The following is a 17,516-nucleotide window of genomic DNA, read 5'->3' on the forward strand; positions in this document are numbered from 1 at the left end:
CCGATGCCACCTCCTGGTGGTATGTGAGAGCGGGGCGCCTGGATGGTATTGCACGGCTGGGCTGTCGCTCCTGCAATGCCTGGATAGCTTTATCTTTGAACTGCGCAAAAGTCAAGTCTGGATTTTGCATGGCCAGGAAGTGCAATTGGCCCCGCTGGTGACTGCACAGGAGCCCCTCAATGAACCGCTCCTTCAGAAGTTTATCCTCATCCTGCATGCTGCCGGGGTCACTCTGCTTAATGGCCCGCATCGCCTCCTGGAGATTAAGGGCATAGTCCCGCAAGCTATCCTGTGGCCTCTGTTTGCATCCATAAAAAGTCAGTTTAATTTCCGTAGCAGTGCGAGTATCAAAGGTGGCTTTAAGCTTGGCAAAAATCTGTTGTGCAGTTCCTTTATCCTCAGCGGGCCAGGATTTCAATTCTCTCAGAGCCGCCCCAAAGAGTTGGCCGATTATCATATGAACCTTCTGGGGCTCTGTCAGGGGATAGAACTCGAGCAGGCTGCAGAGCCCTTCCTTAAAGTCAGTGAATGTATGCGACTCCCCAGAGTATCGTGGGAGCCAGGCCGCTCCGGGCAGGTACGGCATAGAAAAGGGCATTATGGCTTTTGTGCTAGCGGCAGTGTCCGGCTGGCTGAGGGGAACAGCGGGTACTGCGGCAACCGGTGGTGGTATTAGGGCCGCGGCTTCGCCTGCTGCGTGGACCGGAGCTGCCCCTGCGTCCGCGGCTGCCACCTCCTCTCCTCCCGACTCGGACATGGCTGTATCTAACTCCCACTAACCTGCCGGAGGTCGGAGTTCCTCTTCCGGGATTGGCGCCTTACCGCGCTTTCCGTTCCGCGCTTCTTTTGGCTGGTTCCGCCCACGTAGCTAAGGCTCCTCCCTCTGTGCGCGGCAATGGCGAATTTTGGCGGCAAATGGCACAGCACACAGTCTTTTCAATAAAGTACAGTCCAAGCACAATAAATCACAGTTCCAAGGCACACATGACCTGATTCTTCAGGCTTAAGTAGATCCTGTTCGTGACGCCAAGTTGTAGCGCCCCCACTGCCGCAGGGCCGAGGGGTACCCGGTACCGGGCCTCTGAGTCTCTGCTTCTGGGGTTGTCACGGCGGCTAGGCCCCGGCCCGTGACCCTGCCGTGGGGCGCACAGTGAATGATAGGTGTGGATGTTGGTGGTGCAGTTGTGGGGTGCAGGTCGCGGTAAATAATGAGGACACCAGGTTGCAGTCTCTTTACCTCTTTACTGGAGATCTCTGAGTCCTCAGTCCAGAATACGGTTCACCAGGCTGCGCAAGTCCGGCTGGTCCAATGGCACCTCCAGAGTTCACTTCACAGGTGGAAATCGGTGCCTTCCTTCTTAGCGCTATGTGTTGTAGTCCTTCCCTGCTGTGCTTACGGAAAGTACCCCACAACCGTTGTGTCTGTTTCTCGGGTTCCCTCACAACTCGATTAACTGATGATCTGCTAATCTTCCGTCCCTTCCTGATGTTACAGTTAGAACGGCACCCGTTTGTCGGGTAGGCCTGGAGTTCTTCCGGGACCCTAGAGACGCCCCTCTCCCGCAATTGCCTCCCAAGACTTCATAGGTGATTTAGGTGAGACAGCCCGCCTGAGACTGACTGTCCTGCCGCTGTTTAGAGTATTGCTTGAAGCTGTCTAATGAAATACTCCCTCGGCGTTCCGGCCGCCGGTAGTGCGCCTCAGTAGGATGTTGCTCCGGTCTTACAGCACGACCCCTACTGGTATTCTCCTATTGCTTGATCTCGTTTCTCACTCAGCACAATCTATCTCGCTTCTAGTCCTTTCCTGGGTCCCGCCGCTTCCCGGAGCTGGCGCGGACCCGTTACGTTCTTTTCAATGCCAAGCCTCTGTCAGGATCCCACCCCTGACAGAGACCCTACTGTCTCTTCCTCCACAACACCCTCTGCCACTAGGTGTTGCTTCGTCCAATCCAGTCAGCTTTCTCCTCTAACTTCCTGCCTGACCCCCAGTTTACCCACTATGGTGGGGAGTGGCCTAATGAATAAAACCCTTAGCTCCCCCCGGAGGCCCAGCTGTGAAATCTATTGGTGTCTGTGATACCTGATCAGATGAACTCCTTCAGTGCCATCGGACGCACCATGGCTCCCCATAGTGGCGGAGCCACAGTACTGCAACGACCAGGACTCTGGGGCGCTGCATATACGCACCACGAAGATCTATCTTGGTGAACCAACTAGACCCCCTAATGCGAGCAAACAAATCAGTTAACAATGGCAAAGGATACTGAAATTTGACCGTGATTTTATTCAAAAGGTGATAATCAATACAAGGTCTCAGAGAACCATCCTTCTTAGCCACAAAAAAAGAACCCCGCACCAAGAGGGGAAGAGGACAGGCGAATATGTCCCTTCTCCAAAGACTCCTTTATATAACTCCGCATGGCAGCATGCTCCGGCACAGATAAATTGAAAAGTCGTCCCTTAGGAAACTTACTACCAGGAATCAAATTTATAGCACAATCACAGTCCCTATGAGGAGGTAGAGAATTGAGTTTGGGCTCCTCAAATACATCCTGGTAGTCTGACAAAAACGTAGGGACTTCAGAAGGAGTGGACGAAGCAATTGACACCACAGGAGCGTCACCATGAATTCCCTGATAACCCCAACTTGACACAGACATCGCTTTCCAATCCAGGACTGGATTATGAGTCTGCAACCATGGTAGACCCAACACGACAACATCATGCAAATTATGCAATACAAGAAAGCGAATCACCTCCTGATGAACAGGAGTCATGCACATGGTCACCTGTGTCCAGCACTGAGGCCTATTCGTAGCCAATGGCGTAGAGTCAATTCCCCTTAGTGGAATAGGGAATTTTAAAGGCTCCAAATCAAAACCACAGCGCCTGGCAAATGATCAATCCATCAGACTCAGGGCAGCACCTGAATCTACAAAGGCATTAACCGGGTAAGATGACAGGGAACAAATCAGGGTAACAGACAAAATGAACTTAGGCTGCAAAGTACCAATGGTGACAGATTTATCAACCTTTTTTTTGCGCTTAGAGCATGCTGAGATAACATGAGCTGAGTCACCACAGTAAAAGCACAACCCATTTTGCCGTCTATAATTTTGCCGTTCACTTCTGGTCAGAATTCTGTCACATTGCATAGACTCAGGTGTCTGTTCAGAAGACACCGCCAAATGGTGCACAGGTTTGCGCTCCCGCAACCGCCGATCAATCTGAATGGCCAGAGTCATTGACTCACTCAGACCTGCAGGCGTAGGGAACCCCACCATGACATTCCTAATGGCTTCAGAAAGACCTTCTCTGAAATTTGCAGCCAGGGCACACTCATTCCACTGAGTAAGCACCGACCATTTCCGAACTTTCTGGCAGTACACCTCTGCTTCATCTTGCCCCTGCGAGAGGGCCAACAACGCTTTTTCAGCCTGGTTCTCAAGATTAGGTTCCTCATAGAGCAATCCAAGGGCCAGAAAAAACGCATCCACACGGAGCAATGCAGGATCCCCTGGCGCCAATGCGAAGGCCCAATCTTGAGGGTCACCACGCAAAAAGGAAATAACAATCCTAACTTGCTGAACGGCATCACCAGAGGAACGAGGTTTCAAAGAAAGAAACAACTTACAATTGTTCTTAAAATTTAGGAACCTAGATCTATCTCCAGAAAACAACTCCGGAATAGGTATCCTAGGCTCAGACATAGGACTGTGAACAACAAAATCCTGAATACTCTGAACTCTAGCAGCAAGATGATCCAGACTGGAAGCCAAGCTCTGGACATCCATGTCAGCAGCTGAACTCAGAGCCACACCAAGATTAAGAGGAGGAGAGAAGCTAGCACAGCAGCTAGACACACGGCAACAACAAGAAAAAAAAAAAAAAATGTCTCAAGGCTTCTTTTCTCCTGCTTCTGCCATGCAATTAACACTTTGCGGGCCGGCTGTACTGTTATGATCCCTAGTGGCTGAGGATCACAAATAGATCAGCAAGTGATTAAACTAAGGACGAGCTCTAGGGAGATGGTAACTGGACTGATCGCAAATCTGAACCTATCCAAAACAACTAGAGGTAGCCGGTGAACGTGCCTAAAAAATTCCTAGACGTCTCGAGCCAGCCTGAGGAACTAGCTACCCCTAAAGAGAAAGAAAGACCTCGCTTGCCTCCAGAGAAATAATCCCCAAAGATATAGAAGCCCCCAACAAATATTAACGGTGAAGTTAGAAGAAGGCACATACATAGGGATGAAATCAGATTCAGCAAAAGAGGCCCACTAGTACTAGAAAGCAGAAAATAGAGCAGGGGTCTATGCGATCAATAAAAAACCCTTACAAAATATCCATCCTGAGATTTCAAGAACCCACACACCAACTAACGGTGTATGGGGAGAAACTCAGCCCACTAGAGCAACCAGCAAGCGAGGGAATTACATTTTAGCAAGCTGGAACAGAAAACATGATAAACACTGCTGATCAAAAAAAATGAGCAAACAAAACTAGCTTATCCTGGATGGACTGGGAGCAAGGTAGTCAGAAGGAATCTGAGTAGCACTGATTACATCGACAGCCGGCAACAAGTGGAAGTAAAACAGAGCTATATAGGAACCTCCCAGAGAATAACGAACCAGCTGATAGCCAGAGACCAGCAGGATAACAGGCAAAGCCACCAGGGGGAGCCCAAAGCAAAAGTCACACCATACCACCAGTGACCACAAGAGGGAGCCTGAACACAGAGTTCACAACAGTGGGTCCCCAGAAGTACTCCATTGGTAATTATACTTTTACTATTGTACTGTCATATACACTTGTATGATTACTATACTATTTACCATTTGTGCATGTTTGTACATGGTCACACAGCACTTTTGTACATGGACTGTAGTATTTGATTTGTTACCTGTATACCATTTTCCATCTGGGGTTAGTACCTGGGTTACCCACTGTTTTTGCCTGTGCTTGTGGTAATATATTTTTCTGTTGATACCTGTTTTTATAATGTTTAATAAAGATTATGTGTAAATTTTATTGGCCTAATGTGAAGGTGGTTTTTTGGCGATTCCAGTCATGAAGGTGAAAACAGGCTCAGGGGTGAAGGGGTTAAACTTTTACCTCCTTGTCCAAAATACCTGGTCATCAGGGCCTATATGCTGGGAGGGTGTCATGAAATTGGCCCAGGGCTTTCTCAGTGTACCCCTGCCTCTGCTGTACCCGGTGTGTGTCTTGACCCCTGTTGCCGGCGGTGTATGACGGGAATTTTTTCAGCATATTTTCCACAATGGCCTTCCGGCATAGCACCATTTTAGTAGACCTCTCCATCTCAGGAAGGATGTGAATAAGGATGTTTAAGGGCGCTTCCTTCAAAAGATCCGAAGGAAGCACTATTAAACATCCTTATTCATATTCATCCACATGGAGGATTTTTTGCTCTGGGAGAGGAAAATCACCTCCATGCTGCTACAGATGGGCAGCATACCAGTGGAAGGATCACTCTTGTTTGAAAACTTTTCCTAGTGTTGTGCCTCCTTGCACAACCACATCAGGCGAGTAAGATTCAAGTTGTACTTTTCAGTAAGAATGACTCATTTACTACACTTAGATAGCGCTCTCCCTCTCTTTTCCCCCTCATCCTCTTTCCCAGGACCTTATTCACACGCCTCAGGAAGGAGAGATGCCAGGTTCTCCTTGTAATGTGGGTCTATCTTTTTCGACCTAGATGAATGTAACGCGAGGATTACGGTAAAGGCAGCGTTACATAAAGTCGGCCATATGTGCCAAGTTCTCTAAAGCCAATACTTCCCTGTCTCCACCATGATGACTTCTCTTCATCTGCTCTTCCTCCATTCTTCCTCCATCTTTGTCTCCTCATTCCATTGCTTGGGCAATCCACATGGGACAAAGCTTGTGTGAGTACTAGCCTCTATTGCGCCAGCTCCTGTTCCTCCTCAGCCTTCATCTCCTCTTTGATACCCAATCCACGCTGAGCAGATGAGATGAGGCTAGGCTGGCTAGTATCCATCTCGTATCTTCCTCCATCTCCACCTGGTCCGCATGCAAAGCTTCATGTTTAATCGTTGCTCGGCTGATTGCATCATCGCCGCTCACCATCTTTTTGGAACCAGAATGAAGAAATCCAGATGTTTTGAAAAATTTGTTTCCATTTTTTCATCATTTGCCAATTAGTAAAGTCTCCATCCTGTGATTTCCATCATTCCACAACTTTTCCTTTGTAGTGCTGACTAGCGAATACTGTGATTATCTAGGTGGTAAGGCATTTATCATGGGTGTTTAAGGTGAAAATATAACATTGCCCCTCCACACAAAAAAAAATAAAAAAAAAAAATCAGTAAATGTTTCAGAGCTGGAGTCCTCTCACCTGTGACGTCTTCTGTCAAATCTGCCGTTATCTCAACATTCGAATAACAAAGATCCGGATCATTGATAGCCAAGTCACATCCATTGATTTCTGTTTTGAAGCAACCGGTGGCATCAGTCTAGTAACACAAAGACGGCAAAAATAGGCAAAAATAAGTAATTCAAAAAGTTTACTAAAGTCAACAGAGGTAAGTAAATTTACAATCATTAATTCGCCGACTAGCAAGTTTCCTTTATTTTCAAATTTTGGAAACTTATTATGGTATTCAGGAATCCGGATATAAACTCCGAGCAGATATTGCCATTTTTATGGGGCAAAATATAGAATCGAGCATGGGTGGTTTGAGTCTCATGGTGGCCACATACATTAGATTTATGATAGCCAAAAAGTTCAGCAGACCATCTAATGTGTAAAAATGATCATTAGCATTTGTCAATGAAAAAGACAGATCTGATATGTTGAATTTCAACATGTCTGATCATTTTGTTTTAAGGGTGAGAACAACCATTACTGCGGCAGCAAAATTTTTCCCGCTTCCCACTGAAAACCCATTTTTGCTTGATAGAACCGAGGGTGCATGTGTAGACTCCAATCAAACCAGAGAAAAGAGTCAGGTTCTTATTTTATCTGCTGCCCTGGTCTTATATTTTGGCAAAGCATAGTTTGTTGTCGGGGGTCCTGTTTGGCACTGTGCACCATGGTGACTCGTCACACCAAACAGCCTGTTGACACTTCAGTCTTAAATCCTCCAAAACAACCATACCGATCCTTCAAAAAGTTGTTTAAAAGTAAGAAAAAAGTTTCCAATTCCTCTACATTTTTCTAAGAAGAGCTCACCTTTCCACTGACAGTAATGCAGTATTTTGCACTGTAGTACCAGGACTGCTTACGACAAAGGACTATTTCCAGACTTCCTCGCACCACTTTCCCATAAGAATATCTGCAACAAAATTATCAAGATGAAATAATGAATGGGTGATGCGTTATTTATCCAACCCTATATAGTATTGGTGTTCATGAGCTATTATTCGCCTTATGTCTCAAAAGTCAGGGTCACATATCAGGTTTTGGAGATGTCATCAACAAGTTAGGGGGAAACCGACTGAATTCGGCAACCTTGGAAATCCGATTGACCACCAATATGGCTGCCATGACACATCCAACAGTTTATAACAAACTTTTAAAAGTTAACTTTACTTATGTCAGCCCAATATTTAATTTCTTAAAGTAGAAGTTTGGTTGGTATAGCTGCCCGGGAGATAAGGTGCGACGATCGGTGACTTTTTTAAGACTCTGGACATTATTTTTTTTTAACCCAGTCCACAAAAATAAAATCAAGTATGCAATCTCCTAATCTCTGCTTTTTTTCTCTCTCTATAAATAATTCATCATAGTCATATTTCAATTTCTTACATTAAAGTTTCTATTAAAATCTGGCTGAAGAATGGTGATGTTCAGGCGATGAGTCGAGTTTACGATTGTGAATGGACTACACAAGTGTGAACAGAGCCATAGATGTATTGGAAACCATTAGGTTCTACTTACTTTCCACAAACGGTCACAGTGAATGTCGGATCCGCAGCAAAAATGATAACGGGATCAACAATCATGATTTCACAGCGAGGACGCACTAAAACATGAACATGATGATAAGTGCAAGTCATGGCCATCCAGGGTCCTGGTCTAGTTTAGATGCAAGAGTGAACAAGTAAAGAGGTACCCCCATCTTATATATGGCTGATAGGTGTAAGTCTCACTGCTGGACTCTCACCTTTTGGGAGAATAGGAGTCATGTGTCAATATGTATGGCTACTGTTTCCATGGATCACACCACCCCTTTCTCCGAAAGGTGAAGGTCCCAGAGAGCTAAGCATTCAGACAATGTTACCAGCATGTGGATGACCATTCATTTTGCTGTAAATTACAAGAAAACTTGTATTGTTACTAGTGATGAGTGAATCTACTGAAATTAATATTCCCCAGCTTTGTCAAATTTAATGAGAAAATTTGATTTGCAGCAAGTTAATCCACTCCAAGTCAAAAATACTCTAAAGCCTCCAGTTGTCCTGAAAAGGCGTGTGTGTAGTTGAATTACACTAGCACTAACTACATTGATCAAGCAGCAGCTGCCAACTATATGCCCATCCTGCCGCCTCACAGACACACTAAAGGTACCTTCACACGAAACGACTTTACAACGAGAACGACAACGATCCGTGACGTTGCAGCGTCCTGGATAGCGATATCGTTTAGTTTGACACGCAGCAGCGATCTGGATCCTGCTGTGATATCGCTGGTCGTTGAATAAAGTTCAGAACTTTATTTGGTCGTCAGACCGGCGTGTATCGTCAGGTTTGACACCAAAAGCAACGATACCAGCAATGTTTTACACTGGTAACCAGGGTAAATATCGGGTTACTAAGCGCAGGCCCGCGCTTAGTAACCCGATGTTTACCCTGGTTACCAGGTTAAAAGTAAAAAAAACAAACAGTACATACTCACCTGCGCGTCCCCTGCCGTCCTCTGACTGAGCGCCGGCCCTAAAGTGAAAGTAAAAGCACAGCGGTGACGTCACCGCTCTGCTGTTAGGGGCCGGCGCTCACACAGTACAGGAAGCGGACGCTGGGGAACGCGCAGGTGAGCATGTAATGTTTGTTATTTTTACTTTTACGCTGGTAACCAGGGTAAACATCGGGTTACTAAGCGCGGCCCTGCGCTTAGCAACCCGATGTTTACCCTGGTTACCCGGGGACCTCGGCATCGTTGGTCGCTGGAGAGCGGTCTGTGTGACAGCTCTCCAGCGACCAAACAGCGACGCAGCGATCGGCATCGTTGTCGCTATCGCTGCAGCGTCGCTTCGTGTGAAGGTACCTTAACTCTCCTGCCTCACAGACATAATGACTCTACTGTCTCACAGACAATGACTCTACCGCCTCACATACACACTGACTACTGCTTCACAGACAGTGACTGCACTGCCTTACAGACACAGTGACTGTACTGCCTCATACAAACAGTAACTCTTCTGCCTCACAGACACACTGACTCTCCTGTCTCACAGACACAGAACTCTTCTGCCTCACAGACACAGTGATTCTCTTGCCTCACAGACACCATGATTTTCCTGCCTCACAACCACACTAACTCTACTGCCTCACAGACACAAGGACTCTCCTGCCTTATAGACACAGTGACTCTCTGCCTCACAGACACAGTGACTCTCCCGCCTCACAGACACAATGACTCTCCTGCCTTACAGACACAGTGACTCTCCCGCCTCACAGACACAATGACTCTCCTGCCTTACAGACACAGTGACTCTCCCGCCTCACAGACACAATGACTCTCCTGCCTTACAGACACAGTGACTCTCCTGCCTCACCAACATAGTGACTCTCCCGCCTCACCAGCACAGTGACTCTACCTTATAGACACAGTGAATCTCCCGGCTCACAGACACAGTGACTCTCCCGCCTCACAGACACAGTAACTCTCACTCTTGCTATCAATTACATTTGTATTTCTCTCTTTTCCTCTCACACTACTCTTCACTGCAATACTGCTACACGACAGCTGTACAGTTTCTTCAATATTGTATGGCTTTTTATCCCGATTTCTGTTGCTGAGCTCTTAGCTGTGATGTCCTCTCACTTTCCACTGCAAAGTGACTGCTGCATTCCCTGCATCTAAGTGCATCTTCATTACTGTGTTTGAATAGAATCTGCAGCGGAAAAGCAACCAACTCACCGATCTCTTCAACCACAAAGGTCTTAAATGCCAGCCCATTCTCCACAGTGATGGTATAGGTGCCCAGTATGGGCTCGGTGGTCAATTTATAACTCAGGTCTGCAATGCACTTTATGGTATTCACATTCGACCACTGATAGAGGCAATTACCTTGAGGATCCTTATGTGCAAGAATAGGAATGATATAAGGAGAATGGATTAATTATTCAATGTGATTAGATTATAGATCTCCATAGTGTCCAGCAGAAACATCATCTGCCCATTTATTTATGTATATTATCGTTATTCCGTTCCTTACATACAGAGACATGATTTGGTACCTTCATGTGTGATATATACGGTTGCCTCCCTTTTTCCAATATAGTATACCGTCATACAGTGTACAGATAACTACAGTATACAGCGTCTACAGGACGGGGCTCAAACAAAAATATCTAATATTGGGCAAATAACACTTCTATATACGGTAGTATCCAAAATAACCATTCATTTCTAAAAATATTTCATTTACAATTGCTTAAGTAACACCATACTGTATAGTGCTCAAGTAATACCGATATACAGTGACCATGTAAAAGTAATGTAGAGCTATATAATATCTAAATAATGCCGCCCTGCTAATAATGATAACAGACCAAGTCATTCATGGTGCCCCTTCTAGCAGAGACCCCCTTCTTTCTATATCGTGCAGTAGTATCATAACTCACCAATAGTTTCACACTATAGTCCTATAAGAGATAAAAGAGGAAAATTAGTGTCCAATCTAATAAATGGCCGCACGATAGTCGCACTCAGCAGCTCGCATTCGCCACAGAGCACAGATGAGGGTCCCTCCTGTCGGTGTGTGCTGCGTCTGATGTCGCACAGTGGTGGAAAGTTATAATATATTGGTCACTTTCCCCTTGGCACACTACTATATAATATATTGGTCACTTTCCCCTTGGCACACTACTATATAATATATTGGTCACTTTCCCCTTGGCACACCACTATATAATGTATTGGTCAATTTCCCCATGGCACAGTACTGTATAAGATATTGGTCACTTTCCACATGGCACACTACTAAATAATATACTGGTCACTTTCCCCACGGCACACTACTATATGACGTTTTGGTCACTTTCCCCACGGCACACTACTACAGGTCCTTCTCAAAAAATTAGCATATAGTGTTAAATTTCATTATTTACCATAATGTAATGATTACAATTAAACTTTCATATATTATAGATTCATTATCCACCAACTGAAATTTGTCAGGTCTTTTATTGTTTTAATACTGATGATTTTGGCATACAACTCCTGATAACCCAAAAAACCTGTCTCAATAAATTAGCATATTTCACCCGACCAATCAAATAAAAGTGTTTTTTAATACCAAACAAAAAAAACATCAAATAATAATGTTCAGTTATGCACTCAATACTTGGTCGGGAATCCTTTGGCAGAAATGACTGCTTCAATGCGGCGTGGCATGGAGGCAATCAGCCTGTGACACTGCTGAGATGTTATGGAGGCCCAGGATGCTTCAATAGCGGCCTTAAGCTCATCCAGAGTGTTGGGTCTTGCGTCTCTCAACTTTCTCTTCACAATATCCCACAGATTCTCTATGGGGTTCAGGTCAGGAGAGTTGGCAGGCCAATTGAGCACAGTAATACCATGGTCAGTAAACCATTTACCAGTGGTTTTGGCACTGTGAGCAGGTGCCAGGTCGTGCTGAAAAATGAAATCTTCATCTCCATAAAGCATTTCAGCCGATGGAAGCATGAAGTGCTCCAAAATCTCCTGATAGCTAGCTGCATTGACCCTGCCCTTGATGAAACACAGTGGACCAACACCAGCAGCTGACATGGCACCCCACACCATCACTGACTGTGGGTACTTGACACTGGACTTCAGGCATTTTGGCATTTCCTTCTCCCCAGTCTTCCTCCAGACTCTGGCACCTTGATTTCCGAATGACATGCAAAATTTGCTTTCATCAGAAAAAAGTACTTGGGACCACTTAGCAACAGTCCAGTGCTGCTTCTCTGTAGCCCATTTCCTGCACACGCCTGTGCACGGTGGCTCTGGATGTTTCCACACCAGACTCAGTCCACTGCTTCCTCAGGTTCCCCAAGGTCTGGAATCGGTCCTTCTCCACAATCTTCCTCAGGGTCCGGTCACCTCTTCTCGTTGTACAGCGTTTTCTGCCACATTGTTTCCTTCCAACAGACTTACCATTGAGGTGCCTTGATACAGCACTCTGGGAACAGCCTTATTTGTTGAGAAATTTCTTTCTGGGTCTTACCCTCTTGCTTGAGGGTGTCAATGATGGCCTTCTTGACATCTGTCAGGTCGCTAGTCTTACCCATGATGGGGGTTTTGAGTAATGAACCAGGCAGGGAGTTTTTAAAAGCCTCAGGTATCTTTTCCATGTGTTTAGAGTTAATTAGTTGATTCAGAAGATTAGGGTAATAGGTCGTTTAGAGAACCTTTTCTTGATATGCTAATTTATTGAGACAGTTTTTTTGGGTTATCAGGAGTTGTATGCCAAAATCATCAGTATTAAAACAATAAAAGACCTGACAAATTTCAGTTGGTGGATAATGAATCTATAATATATGAAAGTTTAATTGTAATCATTACATTATGGTAAATAATGAAATTTAACACTATATGCTAATTTTTTGAGAAGGACCTGTATATAAACTATTAAACTATTGGTCACTTTGCATATTGCACACTACTACAGATCACTAAAGGTACCTTTACACAGTGCCATTTTCATCGCTACGACGGCACGATTCGTGACGTTGCAGCGTCGTATAATTATCGCTCCAGCGTCGTATACTGCGGTCACACGTTGCAATACACGGCGCTGGAGCGATAATTTCATGACGTATTTGCGATGTAGAAGCAGTTGGTTACTGTGCGCACATCGTATACAACCTGTGTCACACGATGCAATCATGCCGCCACAGCGGGACACTAGACGACGAAAGAAAGTTTCAAACGATCTGCTACGACGTACGATTCTCAGCGGGGATCCGGATCGCAGTAGCGTGTCAGACACAACGATATCGTAAATGCATCGCTGGAACGTCACAAATCGTGCCGCTGTAGCGATCAAAATTGCACTGTGTAAAGGTACCCTAACACCTCGTCCGGTTGTACGGCTCCAGCCTGGCCTTCAGCATGTAGCGGGGGTAACATAATTGGGGTCCAGAGCAGAGGTGCAGCGAGGCTTTATGTCCCCGGGGCAATCATTCAGTTTCTCATGCGCTATTCTGGCCGCTCAGAGTCGCTTAGTGGTGCCCACTGGACCTTACATTTCAGGCACAGACTGATCGCCTCCCCACAGCTGCGCTCCTATAAAGAGGGCGCCTAATGTCTAAATCCAGGTCCTCTCCATGACAGAATCTCTTGGGGAGATGGGGATCCACATTATTCATTTCAGCTTATTCTACTAGCACTTTGTACCTTTATCTTGCTGCATAAAAAGTTCACATCCAGCCACACAATTCTGCATCTTACTGTAGAGGAAAAGTCAGAAGTTAGAAGTGTTTGATGCCTCCGACCCCCCCGGGGCAGGTCCTCCTGACCCCCACATTACCGAGGTCACGAGGCCGGTAGCGCGGCTTATCCGTCTGTATCAGAGCTTTATCCACAATTCTCCTGATTACAACATCTTTACTCTCTTCAAAGCAGACGTCTCCTTCAGTGACAAATCTCACAGTGGCGACAACTAAGCTGCAGTCACCAGGAGAAGGAACCTGAGGATGAAGAAGGACACAAATACCAGTATAATGTCCGGACGGCATAATGGGCTGTGAGTGCCGTACAATGTGCGACCTATTCACCCAAAACCGTATACCATCATTGGTGTTATTTTACACTGTGCTCAGAAGCTACAGAGCCTACATCCTATCAATAAAAAACCACAAGATTATATGTAGCAAGATGTGAAGAGCATTGCAAGATATAAAACCAGCAGAATAGTGAGTGCAGCTCTGGGGTATAATACAGGATGTAACTCAGGATCAGTAATGTAATGTATGTACACAGTGACTGCACCAGCAGAATAGTGAGTGCAGCTCTGGGGTATAATACAGGATGTAACTCAGGATCAGTAATGTAATGTATGTACACAGTGACTGCACCAGCAGAATAGTGAGTGCAGCTCTGGAGTATAACATAGGATGTAACTCAGGATCAGTAATGTAATGTATGTACACAGTGACTGCACCAGCAGAATAGTGAGTGCAGCTCTGGGGTATAATACAGGATGTAACTCAGGATCAGTAATGTAACGTATGTACACAGTGACTGCACCAGCAGAATAGTGAGCGCAGCTCTGGTGTATAATACAAGATGTAACTCAGGATCAGTAATGTAATGTATGTACACAGTGACTGCACCAGCAGAATAGTGAGTGCAGCTCTGGAGTATAATACAGGACGTAACTCAGGATCAGTAATGTAATGTATGTACACAGTGACTGCACCAGCAGAATAGTGAGTGCAGCTCTGGAGTATAACATAGGATGTAACTCAGGATCAGTAATGTTTGTACACAGTGACTGCACCAGCAGAATAGTGAGTGCAGCTCTGGGGTATAATACAGGATGTAACTCAGGATCAGTAATGTAATGTATGTACACAGTGACTGCACCAGCAGAATAGTGAGTGCAGCTCTGGAGTATAACATAGGATGTAACTCAGGATCAGTAATGTAATGTATGTACACAGTGACTGCACCAGCAGAATAGTGAGTGCAGCTCTGGGGTATAATACAGGATGTAACTCAGGATCAGTAATGTAATGTATGTACACAGTGACTGCACCAGCAGAATAGTGAGTGCAGCTCTGGAGTATAATACAGGATGTAACTCAGGATCAGTAATGTAATGTATGTACACAGTGACTGCACCAGCAGAATAGTGAGTGCAGCTCTGGAGTATAACATAGGATGTAACTCAGGATCAGTAATGTTTGTACACAGTGACTGCACCAGCAGAATAGTGAGTGCAGCTCTGGGGTATAATACAGGATGTAACTCAGGATCAGTAATGTAACGTATGTACACAGTGACTGCACCAGCAGAATAGTGAGTGCAGCTCTGGAGTATAATACAGGATGTAACTCAGGATCAGTAATGTAATGTATGTACACAGTGACTGCACCAGCAGAATAGTGAGTGCAGCTCTGGAGTATAACATAGGATGTAACTCAGGATCAGTAATGTTTGTACACAGTGACTGCACCAGCAGAATAGTGAGTGCAGCTCTGGGGTATAATACAGGACGTAACTCAGGATCAGTAATGTAATGTATGTACACAGTGACTGCACCAGCAGAATAGTGAGTGCAGCTCTGGAGTATAATACAGGACGTAACTCAGGATCAGTAATGTAATGTATGTACACAGTGACTGCACCAGCAGAATAGTGAGTGCAGCTCTGGAGTATAATACAGGACGTAACTCAGGATCAGTAATGTGATGTATGTACACAGTGACTGCACCAGCAGAATAGTGAGTGCAGCTCTGGAGTATAATACAGGACGTAACTCAGGATCAGTAATGTAATGTATGTACACAGTGACTGCACCAGCAGAATACTGAGTGCAGCTCTGGAGTATAATACAGGACGTAACTCAGGATCAGTAATGTAATGTATGTACATAGTGACTGCACCAGCAGAATAGTGAGTGCAGCTCTGGAGTATAACATAGGATGTAACTCAGGATCGGTAATGTACACAGTGACTGCACCAGCAGAATAGTGAGTGCAGCTCTGGAGTATAGTACAGGAGGTAACTCAGGATCAGAATTGTAATGTATGTACACAGTGACTGCACCAGCAGAATAGTGAGCACAGCTCTGGGGTATAATAAAGGAGGTAACTCAGGATCAGTAATGTAATGTATGTACACAGTGACTGCACTAGCAGAATAGTGAGTGCAGCTCTGGAGTATAATACAGCATGTAACTCAGGATCAGTAATGTAATGTATGTACACAGTGACTGCAGCAGCAGAATAGTGAGTGCAGCTCTGGAGTATAATACAGGATGTAACTCAGGATCAGTAATGTAATGTATGTACACAGTGACTGCACCAGCAGAATAGGGAGTGCAGCTCTGGAGTATAATACAGGATGTAACTCTGGATCAGTAATGTAATGTATGTACCCAGTGACTGCACCAGCAGAATAGGGAGTGCAGCTCTGGAGTATAATACAGGATGTAACTCAGGATCAGTAATGTAATGTATGTACACAGTGACTGCACCAGCAGAATAGGGAGTGCAGCTCTGGAGTATAATACAGGATGTAACTCGGGATCAGTAATGTAATGTATGTACACAGTGACTGCAGCAGCAGAATAGTGAGTGCAGCTCTGGAGTATAATACAGGATGTAACTCGGGATCAGTAATGTATGTGCAGCGCCCCAGAGTCCTGGTCGTTGCAGTACTGTGGCTCCGCCACTATGGGGAGCTACGGTGCGTCTGATGGCACTGAAGGAGCTCATCGGATCAGGTATCACAGACACCAATATGTTTCACAGCCGGGCCTCCGGGGGGAGCTAAGGGTGCTATTCATTAGGCCACTCCCCACCATAGTGGGTAAACTGGGGGTCAGGCAGGAAGTTAGATCAGAAAGCTGACTGGATTGGACGAAGCAACACCTGGTGGCAGAGGGTGTTGTGGAGGAAGAGACAGTAGGGTCTCTGTCAGGGGTGGGATCCTGACAGAGGCTTGGCATTGGAAAGAACGTAACGGGTTCGCGCCTGCTCCGGGAAGCGGCGGTACCCAAGAAAGGACTAGAAGCGAGATATATTGTGCTGAGTGAGAAACGAGATCAAGCGATAGGAGAATACCAGTAGGGGTCGTGCTGTAAGACCGGAGCAACACCCTACTGAGGCGCACAACCGGTGGCCGGAACGCCGAGGGAGTATCATAACATTCAGCTTCAAGCAATACTCTAAACAGCGGCAGGACAGTCAGTCTAAGGCGGGCTGTCTCACACAAATCACCTATGAAGTCTTGGGGGGCACCTTGTGGAGAGGGGCGACTCTAGGGTCCCGGAAGAGCTCCGAGCCTACCCGTCAAACGGGTGCCGTCCCAACCAGAACAACAGGGAGGGACGGAGGATTAGAAGAACATCATTTAATCGAGTTGTGAGGGAACTTAAGAAACAGACACAACGGTTGTGGGGACTTTCCGTAAGCACAGCAGGGGAGGACCGCAACACATAGCGCTAGAAGGAAGGCACCGATTTCCACCTGTGAAGTGAGCTCTGGAGGTGCCATCGGACCGGCCGGACTTGCGCAGCCTGGTGAACCGTATTCTGGACTGAGGACCCAGAGATCTTCAGTAAAGAGTAGTGTTGAGCGATACTTTCCGAT

General features: G+C 45.8%; 1 protein-coding gene across 1 annotated transcript in view; it reads right to left on the bottom strand.

Moving 5' to 3' along the window:
- Nucleotides 1–17,516, bottom strand: part of LOC143767548 (alpha-2-macroglobulin-like protein 1) — a 108,345-nt gene that overhangs the window by 72,023 nt on the left and 18,806 nt on the right. The window contains exons 3-9 of the mRNA XM_077255957.1: nucleotides 13,727–13,886; nucleotides 13,594–13,646; nucleotides 10,836–10,856; nucleotides 10,129–10,288; nucleotides 7,927–8,011; nucleotides 7,219–7,321; nucleotides 6,382–6,499 (exon numbers count right to left, since the gene is read on the bottom strand). Coding sequence (XP_077112072.1) covers nucleotides 6,382–6,499; nucleotides 7,219–7,321; nucleotides 7,927–8,011; nucleotides 10,129–10,288; nucleotides 10,836–10,856; nucleotides 13,594–13,646; nucleotides 13,727–13,886 — 700 coding nt within the window. The remainder of the gene's footprint in view (nucleotides 1–6,381; nucleotides 6,500–7,218; nucleotides 7,322–7,926; nucleotides 8,012–10,128; nucleotides 10,289–10,835; nucleotides 10,857–13,593; nucleotides 13,647–13,726; nucleotides 13,887–17,516) is intronic.

The sequence above is a fragment of the Ranitomeya variabilis genome, chromosome 4 (genome assembly GCF_051348905.1).
Source record: "Ranitomeya variabilis isolate aRanVar5 chromosome 4, aRanVar5.hap1, whole genome shotgun sequence".
NCBI classification, from domain to species: domain Eukaryota; kingdom Metazoa; phylum Chordata; class Amphibia; order Anura; family Dendrobatidae; genus Ranitomeya; species Ranitomeya variabilis.